The sequence below is a fragment of the Petaurus breviceps genome, unplaced genomic scaffold (assembly GCF_028583685.1).
Source record: "Petaurus breviceps papuanus isolate PSGF00001 unplaced genomic scaffold, PetGlider_PUasm1.0 164, whole genome shotgun sequence".
NCBI lineage: Eukaryota > Metazoa > Chordata > Mammalia > Diprotodontia > Petauridae > Petaurus > Petaurus breviceps.
The window spans coordinates 6,506,080-6,521,740 of NW_027185735.1; the positions used below are offsets into that span (position 1 = coordinate 6,506,080).

The 15,661-nt window shown below is 34.7% G+C and overlaps 1 protein-coding gene across 3 annotated transcripts in view; it reads left to right on the forward strand.

The window, feature by feature from the left end:
• BRMS1L (BRMS1 like transcriptional repressor) overlaps positions 1–15,661 on the forward strand; it is a 157,530-nt gene that overhangs the window by 81,602 nt on the left and 60,267 nt on the right. For 2 of the 3 annotated variants that reach the window (XM_069082263.1, XM_069082264.1), the window contains exon 3: positions 14,786–14,913. In XM_069082263.1, the coding sequence (XP_068938364.1) occupies positions 14,786–14,913 (128 nt within the window). Of the gene's footprint in view, positions 1–8,341; positions 8,359–9,190; positions 9,292–14,785; positions 14,914–15,661 lie in introns of those variants that run through there. The other variant, XM_069082265.1, reaches the window with a different exon arrangement.

The window sequence follows — 15,661 nt, forward strand, 5'->3', positions numbered from 1 at the left end:
ATCACCTACCCAGCAAAACTGAGTATCATGTTTCAGGGAAAAATATAGTCATTCTGTGGAATAGAGGACTTTCAAGCATTCTTGATGAAAAAACCAGAATTGAATAGAAAATTTGACATTCAGATACAAGAAGCAAGAGAAGTATGAGAAGGTAAACAGGGAAAAGAAATCATAAGGAACTTATCCAAGTTGAACTATTAACATTCCTACATCAAAAAACAATAATTGTAACTGATGAAACTTTTGTCAGTATGAAAATAGTTGAGGGGAATATATGTGTGTGTGTGTCTATATATGAGGGTATATGGGCATATGAATACATATGTGAATGTGTGTATATATGTTTGCAGGTATACATAGAGGGCACAGGACCAATTTAATAGGAAGGGATGATACTTAAAAGTTGAAATTAAGAGGTGAGAGAGGAATATAATGAGAGGAGATGGAGAGAGACAGAATGAAGTAAACCATATAGAAGAGGCAAGGGAAAAACTACAAGGGAGAATAGGAAGGCAAAAGGGAATGGGTCAACCTTATTCTCATTGAATTTGGCTTGGGGAGGGAATGAAATACACACTAAACAGGGTATCTCACCCAATAGGAGAGTAGGGGGGAATGGGATGAGAGGGGGAATGATGGAAGGGAGGGCAGGCTGGCGGGGAGGGAATTTGGGAGTACCCACTTTTGAAAAGGTACAGGATCAAAGTAGAGAATAGAACTAGTGGGAGGTGGGATAGGATGAATGGAAATATAGTCAGTCTTTTACAATATATCTACTATGTTAAAGTTTTGCATCAGCTACACATGTGCAACCTATACCGAACTGCTTATCTTCTCAGTAAGGGTGGGTGACAAGGGAGGAAGGGAATGAATCTTTAATTCAAAGTTCTAAAATCAAATGTTTTATATATACATACATATATATATATATATATATATATATATATATATATAGAGAGAGAGAGAGAGAGAGAGAGAGAGAGAGAGAGAGAGAGAGACTGTTATTAATGCTATTTTACATGTAATTGGGAAATAAGATATATAGGCACTGGGCTATGCCCTATTGGAAAAGTGGAAAGGGGTATGGGAGAAAATATGGGAGAGAGCAGATTGGAGGAGGAGATATCCTGTGGGACTGCTATTTTGGGGCAGTGTGTAGGGGGAAAACTGGGAGAAAATTTGTAACTCAAAATCTGGCTGAAATAAATGATGTAAGTCAGAAGTTAATAAAGCATTTGAAAAATGAAAAAAATAAAGATAATTTTAAAAATAAATGATTAAACAAAATATGAATAATTAAAAAATAGAAGAGAAAATGAAACATCCTATAAAGAAAACAACAGATTTTGCAAATAGATCAAAAAGAAAAATATAAAAATAAGTGGACTAACTAAAAGTAATTATCAAAAAAGAATTTTGATATGGTAATACAAGAAATAATTAAAGAAAACTTCTCAAACGTTAGAAGATGGTGGGAGAAGTAGAAATAGAAAAAAATCTAGCAATCACCACTTAAAAGAGATCCTGTCAGGAAAATTCATAGGAATATCATAGTCAAATTCCAAAACCCTCAGCTTAAGGAAAGAATATTGAAAGCATGAAGATTAAAACAATTTAAATATGGTGGTGCCACAGTTAGAATTACACAAGACCTAGCAGCAGAGACATTAAAGGACCACAGGTTTTAGAACACATCATATTGAAGAGCAAAAGAATTGGGACTCAGGCTGAAAATATCATACCTGAAAAGTTAAGTATTATCCTGAATAGAAAAAAATGGACATTTGATAAACCTTCAGACTTTCAAGACTCTGTTAAAAAAAAAGTCATACACTTAATAGATGATTTGACATGCAAGAACCAATAGAAATATAAGATACATAACAAATATTGATTATAAGGGATCTGTTGCAAAGAGATTGTTTTCTTTTTATATATATAAAATGTATGTCTAAGATTCTTATTAATAACTGGCTAGTTCCTAAGAAAGATTGGGGTAAACCCGAGCGTGAAATGAATTTATGTAACAGCTTAAACAGCTTAAAAGAGTAATTATTTTATACAAATGAAGTGCAACCAGAAGAATTGATACAGAGGAATTAAATGGGGGAGGAGAGCTGGCAATTCTGGTAACCTACCTTCATTAGGAATGGGTTTAAGAGGTTACAATACATATATATTTAGAAGAGTATAAAAGTCTTCTAAATTCAAAAAAAATAAAACAGTAGGAGCATGGGGGTGGGAGAGGACAAGGGAGAGATCTTTAGAGGGGAGGGTGAGGGAATAAGTAAATAGGGGTAGAGAAGGGAGTTTAGATTTATGGGAATGAGAGGATAGGGAAGGATCTTTGGAAAGGGGTAGGCAAGTCATAGTAGTTCAAAGTAGTGGGTAAAAGTAAAGTAGAAGAGTCAGGAGGGATAGGAAACAAGAGACATGCACATATATAAAAGCAAAGATCAGGAGTTGAATAGGTTTGGGAAAGTATGTGTTTATATATATATATATGTATATGTGTATGTATATATAAATATATATATAGCTATAGAGAATTATATCTAAACTTTATTGTAGCCTTCTGAGGAAGAGGGGGTTGATGGGAGGGGAAAAAAAGAACAAATTAAAATGTGCACAGCAGAGAACAAAAGAAAACTCACAAGAAAGCAAAGAAGATGGACAGACAGTTCTCAACACAATAAGTATTATTTATCATATAGGCTTTCTTAAAATGAATATTCATTATTACATATTTTGAATCCTCTCTTATGTTCTGCTATGCATACAGCATACTTTTTTTTCTTTCTAACTTTGTATTTATGTTCCGATATTTAGTTTATGGTTTGTTTTTGTTTCTTTTCTCTTCCGCATTTGTGTTCTGGCATTTGAGTCTAAAATAAAATTTTGAAAAATAAAATAAGGACCCCTCATTTATATATCCAGCCCTAGTTTCTCTCCTGATTGCTATTTGTGTATTTCCACCTGTCTGTTGGATATTTTGACACAGATATCCCACATACAACTCATCTTTTCCTTTATATCTACCTTCTGAAATTCCCTATTTCTGTCAAGAATGCCTTCATCTTGTTACCTAGGTTCACAAGCTCACCATTACTCTTGATTCCTCCCTTTTCCTTATCCCCATATTTGGTTCAGTAACCAGATCTTATGTCAAAATCTATCACGTCTCTTGTATTTTTCTCATTTACTCATATGGCTAGCACCTACTTCTGATCCCTACCACTTTGCATCTGTACTATTGCAATAGCTTTCTAATTGTTTTCCCTGCCACAATGTTTGCCTTACCCTAGTTTGTCCTTTACATAGCTGCCAAGGTAATTTTTCTAAAGCACAGTTTGATAATGTGTAGCAGCAAGCACCCTTGCATACCCAAGATGGCTGCTAGTACAGATTCTTTGATCTGCTTTTCTAAAGGAAAGCAACTCAAAAAGGGTTAACAATCTTAGTTTAATTAAACATATGTCATTTACCTAGTTTAAAGGGGAAAGTCAGAACCCTGAACTTCAGAGAATACAAACAGAAGTTACAAGCAGACAAAAAATACAGACAGAGAAACAGACCAACAGACAGGGCTTCCAGTTTTCTGACCATTACATCTATATCTAATTAGTTACCAGAAAGAGAAGCACCAGCATCTAGGTTTTCAAAGCCAGGGTCTCAGCGGCTGCCCAGAGTCTCATCTGGCCAATAACACAACTCTTCCCATAAGCAAGTTCCAAAGCAAAATCTCACATCAGGGTATATATAGCCTTCTCCAGGGTCAGAGAATATCACAACCCTCGTGACCCACTGCCCAATCAAAAAGTAAAAGGGTGTGGGCATTCCCAAAAAACAAGCCTCCTACCACAGGCTCCAGGTGGCCACATTCAGCCTATTAGGGGGCAGAGTATATTTTCAAATCAGGAAAGGTCCTCAAATTCACTTAAACCTATCAAGGGGCAGGAAAGATCTTCAAATTACCTTTACCATTACACAGTGTCACTTTTCATCTCATTAAACTCAGTGGTTTCCTTTTCTTTCTCAGGTAAAAGGTAAATAAATGTCCCTGTGTTTAGCCTTAGGAGCTTTTCATAACCTGACCCCTACCAGCCTTTCCAATCATGTTACACATTACTCCCCATTCTGTGCTCTATGGCCTAGCTAAATTGACCTTGTGGTTCTTCTCCTGATTCTCCATCTCTCTCATCTCAGTGCTTTGTATTGACTCATTGACCTTATGGCTAGGACGTACTCTGACCTAACCACTGCTTCTTAGATTTCATTTTCCTTCAAAATTATGCTTAAGTTACAATTTTTACTTTCCTTTTCTCTTCTTTCCTCCTATGCTATTATTGCCCTCCCGTTCCAAAAACTTATCATATTTATTTTTGTATATACTTATTAATGTATGTTTTGTCTCCAGTAGAATATAAGGTTTTGAGGACAGAGACTTGTTTTTTGTCTTTTCATTTTTGTTTTTGCACGAAGCAGTTATTTAATAAATTGTTGATTGATTGAAAGTAGTTTTAGATACATGGATCTTGTCACATTATATTTGTGGTTTCTATTATTCAGAGAAACAAAGTAGTCATTAACATATTTCTATATTTGCTTTACCAGTAGGTCAGTAATTACCCTTAAGCTCAAATGTCCTATTCATTATCCAAACCTCCTGTTTATGCAGTGGAAAAACTACTTGTACCAGAATCAGTAGAAACTTGGATTTGGATGAATAAGATGAATTTGATCATTTAAATTGTAACAGCAAGTTTCTTATGACAATATAGGAAATGTAGGAATAGTTGCTATTCCAGAATTTGAAAGGATTTTCCAGTATTCAGCTTCCTTGTTTTGTTTAATTTTGTTTGTGAACTTAATTTATCCGGAAATCAAAATGAGCTTAGTTTCTAGGTTAAAAAATATGGAATCTCTTGCAAGAGAATTCCAACATATGTTGAACATACAACACTTTTCTTGAAAAGGATTAAATATGGAAAAGAATTTTTGGCATAACTGTGAGGATATAAAATTGATTGCTTTAAAAAATTATTTGGCATTTTATTTTTCTCCAGTTACAATGTAAAAACAATTTTAAACGTTTTTAAAACTTTGACTTCTAAATTCTCTCCCTTTTTACCTCTTTCTCTTCCCTCTCTCACCCATTGAGAAGGCAAGCAATTTGATATAGGTTATACATGTGTAGTCATGCAAAACATTTCCATATTAGTCATGTTGTGAAAGAAAACACAGGCGAAAAAAAACCAAACCTCAAGAAAATAAAGTAAAAGAAAATACGTGCTTCAATCTGTGTTCAGACACCATCAGTTCTTTCTCTGGGGAAGGATAGCATTTTTCATTATGAGTCCTTCAGAGTTGTCTTGGATCATTGTATTGCTGAGAATAACTAAGTCATTCACAACTGATCGTCTTATAGTATTGCTTTTACTTTGTACATAGTATATTTCACTTTGCATCAGCTCAAGTAAGTCTTTCCAGGCTTTTCTAAGCCTTCTGCTCATTATTTCTAGGTCCTTTTCCTTTCTGTTGTTTTTTTTTAATCTCTTTTGGGACACAGACCTAGTAGTGGTATTGCTAGGTCAAAGGATATGCATTGTTTTGTAGTTATTTGGTTATAATTCCAAATTGCTCTACAGAATGGTTGAATCAGTTTATAACTCCATCGACAATGCAGTAATGCCTCATGTTTCCCACATCCCCTCCAGTATTTGTCATTTACCTTTTCTGTCCTATTAGCCGATCTAATAGGTATGAGGTAGTACCTCAGAATTGTTTTAATTTGCATTTCTCTCATCAGTAGTGAGTTAGAGCACTTTTTCATTTTGCTATAGATAGCTTTGATTACTTCATTTGAAAACTGATCATGTCTTTTGATCATTTTTCAATTGGGGGATGGCAGTTATTTTTATAAATTGGACTCAGTTCTTTATATGTTTGAGAAATGAGGCCTTTATCAGAAAAATTTGTTTCAAAATTTTTTTTCCTATAGTTACTATTGCTAACTCTATTGCCCTCCATCCTGTTCCCCCCAATTTATTCTGTTCTCTCTCTCACCCTGTCTCTCCTCAAAAGTGTTTTGCTTCTAACTACTCTCTCCTCCAGTTTGCTCTCCCTTCTGTCAGCCCCCCAAAAGTGATTGCTTTTTTTTTTTAAAGATATGCAGTTTAATAAAGTAGAACAATTTTTTAAAAAAGCAATTGGGGTTAAGTAACTTGCTCAAGGTTACACGGCCAGGTGTTTCTGGGTGGGTGCTAAGTGTCTGAGCCTGGATTCTATCCCCAGGTCGTTCTGACACTGGAGCCAGTGCTCTTACTCGCTGTGCTACCTGGCCGCCCCAGTGATTGCTTTTTTACAACTCTAATTATAACTTTTGTGTGTCAGATGTGTACAAATGGGACAGCAGAAACAAACAAAAAATCAATTCATTGAAAAACCCTAGTCTTCAAGGAAAGAACTAATTTTAGGAAAGAAAAGTTTGAATAGTGAAACTTTTATTAGTCTCACAAACATTTTCTTAATGTCATTGCACATTAAATTTGATTTAATAAAGTATTCTGTGCAGGAGATAGACCAAAATGGTTCAGGTTTTCTTGATCCAAAAAACAAATTGCTAAGAATCAATGAAGCAAAAATTAAAGAGAGGATAGTTTTAGGTCTTCAAATAAGAGCAGTCATTAAAGATTAATATTTTGAAGAATAGTTAAATAAAACTGAAGGAACTATATGAAAACATATATTTTTTAAATGACCAAAACCGTTTTAGAAAACAACAAAGCAGAAAATTACCAAGGAATCATCCATGATCTTCTCAAAGATCTTTAAAGTTGTAGTATATAACATATCACTCGGGATCCATTTCTTTTTTCTTTTTAGAGAGGGGAAGGTAGGGTAATTGGGGTTAAGTGACTTGCCCAAGGTCACAAGGCTAGTTTTATGTTAAGTGTCTGAGGCCAGATTTGAACTCAAGTCCTCCTGACTCCAGGGCCCATGCTCAATTCACTGTGCCACCTAGCTGCCCCATAGGATCCATTTCTTGGAGTCACATTTGGATTTCTTCCCAGAAAACTTAGGTGCTATGACTATCGAGCATGGCCAACAACATTTCCATTAAGAAATATTCACTAAATGGTCAAAGGCTGTGAATAGGCAGTTTTCAGATGAAGAAATGAAATCTATCTATAGTTGTATGAAAAAATTGCTCTAAATCACTATTGATTAGAGAAATGCAAATTAAAACAACTCTGAGGTGCCACCTCAAACCTATCAGATTGGCTAATATGACAGAAAAGGAAAATGATAAATGCTGGAGATATTGGAAAATTGAAACACTAATGCATTGTTAGTGGAGTTGTGAAATGAACCAACCATTCTGGAGAGAATCTGGAATTTTGTCCAAAGGGTAATCAGACTGTGTATCCTTTGATCTAGCAATACCACTACTAGATCTGTATCCTGACAAGATAATAAAAAAGGGAAAAGGACATACATGTACAAAAATATTTTTGTGGTGGCAAAGAATTGGAGATTTTAGGAATGCCTATCAGTTGGGGAATGGCTGAACAAATTGTGGTATATGAATATAATGGAATACTATTGTTCTTTAAAAAATGATGAGCAGGCAGATTTCATAAAAGCCTAGAAGAACTTAAATTAACTGATGCTGAGTCAAGTGAACAGACTCAGGAGAACCTCGTACACAGTAACAGCAACATTGTAGGATGATCAACTATGATAGACTTAGCTCTTCTCAGCAGTACAATGATCTAAGACAATTCTAAAAGACTCATGATGGAAAATGCTATCCATATCTAGAGAAAGAATTATGGAGTCAGAATGCAGATAGAAGCATATTATTTTTACTTTTTGGGGGTTGTTTTTTTTCTGTTTCTTCTTTCACAACATGGCTAATGTTTTAACATTATGTTTTAACACAAATTGCATATGTATAACCTATATTAGATTGGGTGCTGTCTTTTGATGGGGAAGAAGAAAGAGAGAAAAATTTGGAACTCAAAATCTTACCAAAAATGAGTGTTTAGAACTGTTACATGTAAATGGGAAAAAATAAAATACTACTTAAAAAAAATCCATGATGGAAAATAATACCAGTGCAAGTGCTGTTGGCAGAATGCAAGAAGAAATCATCAATAGCTATTGTTTTAGGTGAGTTTGTTGTTGTTTAGTCATTTTTTAGTCATGTCTGGAGTGGTTTGCCATTTCCTTCTTCAGTTCATTTTACAGGTGAGGAAACTGAAGCAAACAGGGTTAACAGACTCACACAGCTAATATTTAAGGCTGGAGTTAAACTCAGGTCCTCTGACTCCAGGCCATCTAGCTGCCCTTTAGGTGAGTTGAGTGATCAAAATTTTGTTTGGTAAAATTGGATTTTTAAATACATAAAATTGTGATTCCAGTGAAAATTATGGGTGATGGACAAAATCTGAAATTATACATACAATCAGCACAAAATTTTGAAAAATAGATTCACCTATTTTTGTTGTTTTGGCAAAAGAAAACTTTTTATTGTCCATTGAATACCAGTATATGATCCAAGTGAATGCAGGAGACAAAGGGTAGTGTTATTGTCTTAGCTCTATTTAGAATAAGTATAATTGTGTGATCTAATTTAGATAGAGTTGGTGGGAGAAACAAAATAATTATTTTTTGTATGAACTTGTGATTTCCTTGGTATATGGAATCTCCAGTGAGGAAATTCCCTTTACTAAATGCAGATCAACAGTTTTTCTGTAACTTAAAGTCGTAGGTAGTTGCTCAGAGCACTGAGATTTGTGATTTACCCAGGGTTTTACAACTATGTACCTGACGCAGGACTTGAACACAGTTCTTCTTGTCTTGGAAGCTAGCTGTTGTAATCTATTACATTACATGACTTCTCTATGACTGTATTCAACAAGATTTATGCAAGCACTGATTATATATTTTATGTGTTTTCTCTGTCCATCATCCTGACTCCCTTTTGTTCCTGCTATTTGTTCTCTAGTCTTTTCCTGACCTTTTAGCATATTGACAATATAGATATGAAAAAGGAAAAGTTAAAACTCACTTAACATACCTATAATTGCTAACAAGTAAAATATTTGACAGAGAAGGAAGTCAAAACTGTTGAAAAAATGGAATGAAGGTGTTTATCATCTGAATTTTACTTATTCTTGTCAAGTCTTTTTTCTAACTAGATGGCATGAATTTTGAGAATTGGATATATAGTTTACTCTCCATGCTGGTGAGGGGAACTGGTGAAACAAGTAATGTGAAAATCAGGTAATTTAACCATTCTTTATACTTGGATTTGCAATGCATTATTCTTTTCTCACTTCTCCCTCTAATCTCTGTTTTGATCTTCTGTCCTGATTCTCTTATCTACATGCCAGATATTTCCATGTTGAAGTCCCATAAATGTCTCAAAATCAGCATGTCAGAACAACTCATTATCTTTTCCCCCTAACCCACTCATCTCCTAACTTCCCTATTTTTGTTGAAGGCTATTATTCTAGTCACCTATGTTCATATTGTAGGACTTATCCTCCACTTTTCCCTCTTTCACCCTCTCATTTCTAGTCAGTTGCGAGATCTTGTCGATCTGACCTCTACAAATTCCCTTACATTCCTTTCCCTTTTTCTACTTGTAGAGTCACCACCTTCATTTCATGCTCTCATTATTTCTTGACTGTGCTAATACATTAGTGTAGTTGACTTTTTCCCTATTCCTCAAGTACAGGTCTGACCATTTCATTCCCCTGCTCAAGACTCTTCAGTGATTCCTTGTTGCTACTAACAAAAAATACAAACTCCTATTTGGGGCCTTATTGTGAAAGGCTTTCACGATCTAATTCAAACCTATATTTCTATACTGATTTCACATCCCTTCTCCACACATACTGTGTGTATATTACAGACAAACTGACCTCTTTGCCATTCCTCATACATGGCATTTCATCTTTTGCCTCTTCGTCTTTACATAGTACTTTTCCTCCATTCCTGAAATGCCCTACTTATTCACCTGTTTCCTGGAATTCTTGTCTCCCTTTAAGGCTCAACTCTAGTGCTTTATCCTAAAATAAGCCTTTTCTTATTTTCCCAGTTTAGTGTTTTCCACATCCCAGAATTAGTTTGTTTTTGTTTTGTGTATGTTTTATATTTATTTATCTGTATATGTTTGTTTTCCCCCAATAGACTTTAAGCCTTTGAGGGTAGGGTCTGTTTCATTTTTGTATCCTAGTACATTTGGTAAGCACTTTGTAACTCTTTTTGTTTTGTAATTATTTTTTTTCATTTCTGAGACTTGCCTTCCTATTTTGTCATCTATAAGCTAATATTAAAATTAGTCTGGATTCTCTAGATATACATTATTTGAACAGTAAGGAACATACTATAATAGGAACAAGCAAGGTGGGTTTTTTTTTTTAAGCAATTGGGGGTTAAGTAACTTGCCCAAGGTTACACAACCAGTTCTTTTGTGTGGGTGTTAAGTATCTGAGGCCAGAACTGATCCTGGGTCCTCTTGTCCTTCTGACTCTGGGGATGGCGCTCTTACTCACTGCTCCACCTAGCTGTTCCCAAACGAGGTTTTAATCTGATACCACGTGTGATTTTGCTGATGTAGGTAATTCCTGGCTAGGAAATTCCCTCCACCTATGTAGATAAGCAAAATTTACAGTCTTGTCCATAGCCTATGTCTTACTCCTGAGAACCAGGACTTGAACCCAAGTTCAAGTGAATTGCTGAAGTGGAGACTATAGTAGTAAGGGACTGACAGTTTAGATTTGGGGAAAATACTGACCTATTTACAATTTGTACTGAATATTAACTTTTCCATATACCTACCAGCAACTATAGTTTGCTATAGTTTGGTCTTCAACCTTACTGTGATGTTGGCTTTCCATATACCAGGCTGCCTCTCTATATAGACATTTGTATAGACCATTTGTGTGTGTGTCTGTGTGTGTGTGTGTATCTTCTGCCTCAGTTATAATTAATCTATTTTTTTCCCTAGCATTTGTAGGAAATGTCTTTTAAATTCTCATAAGGGAAAAAAATCCTCTGTTTTGCATTTTCTGTAATGGTATGAACCAAATTCCCTCAATTCCGTATAAGCCTCTTGAGATTTATGTCATCTTCAACCCAAGGGTTTGACTGATTTTATAATTTGACTGATTTTGTGGCACATATTATCTTAAAATGACTCTTGCTTTCCCAGAAGAGTGGAGCCTTAAATAATTTACTTGGAGTTGCTAATAGTTAAAATATTTGATTGGACAGGAACTATTGACTAAAATGAGGCAGAACTATCATCTGAATCATTAATTCGTGCATTCCTTTCCAGTTCATAATTCACAGTCTCAAAAACGGAGCTGAAAGGAAGCTTAGAGATCATCTACAGTGGTGTGGGAATTACTTGGGACAAATAATATTTTTGATAATGGTTTCGTTTTGTGGTATCATTGGTCAGGCATATATGCTACTATAGACAGATTGATTACATCTGATCTTGACCAAATGAAAGCAGATTGAACTGGTTTTCCCATTTTGGGTTACTTCCTTGTCCTAGGTGTGAGTGCTCCATTTGATGCCATAATATGTGTTTAATTGCTATCTTTTGTTACGTTCTAACTTTGGCTTTTAATAATAGATATCACTTGAAGGAAAGTGCAAAAGTTCTAACAATCAAAAATATCCTTTGTTGATCATTATTATTATTACTATTTTGCTTTTTGGAGGGCAGTTGGGATTAAGTAACTTGCTCAGGGTCACACGGCTTGTTTTTGTGTTAAGTGTCTGAGGCCGGATCTGAACCCAGGTCCTCCTGAATCCAGCGCTGGTGCTCTATTCACTTCACCACCTAGCCGCCCCTCCTTTGTTGATTATTAGAAGTATTTCAGCAGTTGTTGGTGTGGGGTAATCAAACATTTCAAGTCCTCAGTGAAACAGGATTAGTATGACTGAAGCACAGAGGAAAGTGTTGTTGGAAAGGAAAACACCAAGAACCAATAAACAATTGCTATAAAAAGCCATTTAAATCTCAAAAAATAAGCAAAGACTTTTAGTTGAACCAGAAAGTAAAACAGCCGTTAATGATTTTTCTACAGTTCAACCTAAGCTTAGAGTTGGAAGAAAACTGAGAAAACCTGGTAAAAACATCAATAACAATAAAAACCTGTTAACCATTTCTATGAATAAATAAACTTGCCTTGGGCGAAACAGTGCAAAGAATGAAGTACCAAACATTAAAGTCCAGGTGACTCTATAAGCTATAGGAATCATTCACCAAAAAAATATTTTGGGAATGTATTGCTTCTAATGGACTTTGAAGTTTAATTCTCAGTGAGGAAATGATGAACTCTGAAAAAAACTGATATTCTTAGGAAGCAGAACTGTTCTGGAATTACATAAATTCCCAAAAGAAAATGGAATCAGTATTTTAACATGATCTTGCTACACTCATCATGAAAGGTGAAGAAATTTATCCATAAGAGAAACTTGTTTCAGTAGTCTGGCAGCTTCTGGTTTCACATCTTGTTTAAAAAAAAAAAACCTATGGGCTATAATTAAGGCTAGACTATGAAAAATGGACTGTTTGTCAAAGGTATATTTAATATATCCATTGTTATGAAAGTGTTTTTGTGAAGAATTAAAGAATGTGTCAAACTTTTGTTAACTCAGTGCCAAATCATATAAAACAAATGACTATAACAAAAGGAGTACATAATGCATATTTTTAGAAATGTAAAAAGTAAGATTTATTGTCTCAGTAAATTTAATTTATTTTTGTCAGTTAATTTGCACCTTGCTATAAACGAATTCCTTTATTTTATAGAATTAGAATTATGGAAATAACTTTTCAATACTTTTTGTAGATTAAACTTTTGAATGTATTATAGGGTAAACATTACTTACCCAGGTCAAAGTACCTGAGTTCGGACTTGATGTTTGCTAGCTATGTGACCTTGGGCAAGACATTTAATTTCCCTGAGCCCAAGTTTCCTTAATTGTAAAAATAAGGAGGTAGAGTAGATGTCCATGGTGTCCTTTAACCTCTCTCTGTGCAGCTGCCAAAGTTATCTTCCTAAAGCCAAGTCTGACCATATCACCTCCCTCTTCCCCCAACACATTAAATAATAATAGTACTATTTGCTTTAAGGTTTACCAGACTCTTTACAAATATCTCATTTTACCTTCAACAACAACCCTGAGAGGCAGGCATTTTTATTTCCATTTTACAGATAAGGAAACCAAGACTGAGAGAAGTTAAATGACTTCTCCTGGGTCACACAGCTAGTAAGTGTCTAAAGCTGGATTTGAACTCCAGGTCCAGCACTCTACCCACTGTGTCACCAAATGACACCAAATATCATTCCATAGTATCATGATTACTTTGTCATTGTGTTTATATTTAACAGCAGGTGTTATTTCTTTTGCACAACAATACTCCTAAGAGTAATTGGTCAGTTCTGAATATACTGCCTTGGATAGCCAGAATGAAGCTGAGTACTTCATTCTTTTCTTAATAAGCATTTATATTTACTACTCTCTGTGTGAATAGACACTGGGAGAGATGAAGCCACTAATAAGACGTGGTTCCTCCCTTCAAGGAGCTTATAACCTAGTAGGAGTGATTAGGCATGTGTGTAGATAAATATAGTAGAAATAAAGATTACAATTTGTACCAGGTGCCAAGAAGTCAGATCAAGGGGAGATCATCTCTATTTGAGGGGGATCAAAGAAGGTGGAATTTTAAGTAAATGTCGAAAAATAGGTAGGATGTCAACAAACAAAAAAGCAGGAGAAATGTTCTAGATATAGAATGTGTTCTGTAACCAGTGAATAATTTTCTATTTTGTTGGGGGGTGGGTGGGAGAGAGAAAGAGAGAGAGAGAGAGAGAGAGAGAGAGAGAGAGAGAAGATTGAGGAATAAAATAAGATTAGAAGTGTCAGATGGGGGGAGTTTGGAATGGCAGATTTTAGACTTTTATTAATGAATTGGCAGTAAGAAACCATTGAAGGATTTCATACAGTAAAATTATGTAGCAGTTGGCATAATGGAGTAGTTTGTATAAGTGGACATATTAATTGGGTAGGCTAACTACATACTCATTTTTCTTTAGGTGATTTTTAAACTTATTTCATAATTTAATTGTAACCTGGATAAGTTGGAAATGCAAATTGCTAATGCCTTAGCTTCTTGTTGATTTTTAAAATAAGCACACACTAGATAGTGTCAGATAGACTTGTTTAGGAGATGATAATAGGAGAAAATTCAGGATTTGTTTAAAAAACACAAAAAATGCTAGTGTTTATATACTTGTGTTCTTTGTTAGTTTTTTTTAGCTTTCTTTCCTATGTGACCTTTTCTTTTAGTCTTAGTTCTCATAGTTTTGGTAAACTTGTATAACTTTACTAAACATTTCTTAGTAAGATATAATCTCCTTTTGTTCTCATAGTCTTAGTAGAACTTGAGTTGTTAAAACCATTTTAAAGAATTGAACTTAGACATTTAAAAAATTTTTAAAGGGAGCCAGAGGATAGTTATTTTAATTGTATTTGTTCCTGAAAAAAAAATAGATGTAAATTTGGTAGTGAATAATGTATTCATGAAAGCAGGTAAAAAAAAACTGAGTTTCACATTTAAGATGAAGTTAAAACAGAATGAATTTGGTTAGTTGAATGTGTCGGGGATTAGACAAAGATGATGTAGAAACTGATTTTTTTTGTTGAACTGATCTTCATTAATATTTTTAATATTTTTTGCTATGTTAAGGCTTTATAAAGAACGATTAAGTCAAGTGGATGCAAAGCTACACGAAGTAGTATCTGGGAAGGCACCAGAATATTTGGAACCACTGGCAACTTTGCAAGAAAATATGCAAATCCGAACAAAAGTAGCAGGTAGGAATATGAAAATTTCATATCTACTTAATTTCCACTTAAAGTATACTTATAAAATGGATGTATTTTTTGTTAGTAATATTACTGAAAGATCAAATGTATCTTTACTTTGACCACAATATATTCTTTTCATTGTTAATAAACATTATTTTGTTAAGCACCTGCTATGTGTTTAGCTTCTGCAATTGCTGTAGGAAATATGTGTAAGGAACCCGCAAGAGGTCCATGCTCTTAGAAGGAAAAGATTTATACATGTGAAAATAATTTAAGAACAAAACACTTTATGTAGTGGGACTTAAAGATATATGGCAGGTGTCCTTCCAAAGTTTAACTTTTTGTTGGCAAATCACAAAGTCAAATGAATATCCAAATTGAATTTAACAAACATTTATTAAGTATCTACTATGTGTATCTTCATGGCTGCCATTCACTAGGTAATTTATCTCCTAAGTCTTCTAATTTTTTTTTTCCTTTTGGAGGGCAATTGGGGTTAAGTAACTTTCCCAAGGTTACACAGCTAGTTTTTTTTTTGTGTGTGGGTGTTAAGTGTCTGAGGCCGGAACCAAACTCGGGTCCTCCTAACTCCGGGGCCAGTGCTTTACTCACTGCTCCACCTAGCCGCCCCAAGTCTTCTAATTTTCCATGGTAAAAGAACTACACCCACTAAAGGAAAAAGCAGATCCTTGGTATATCAACACTGTGTCATAGTATGCTTCTTATAGTATATTTCAAAGGTAAACATACAGGT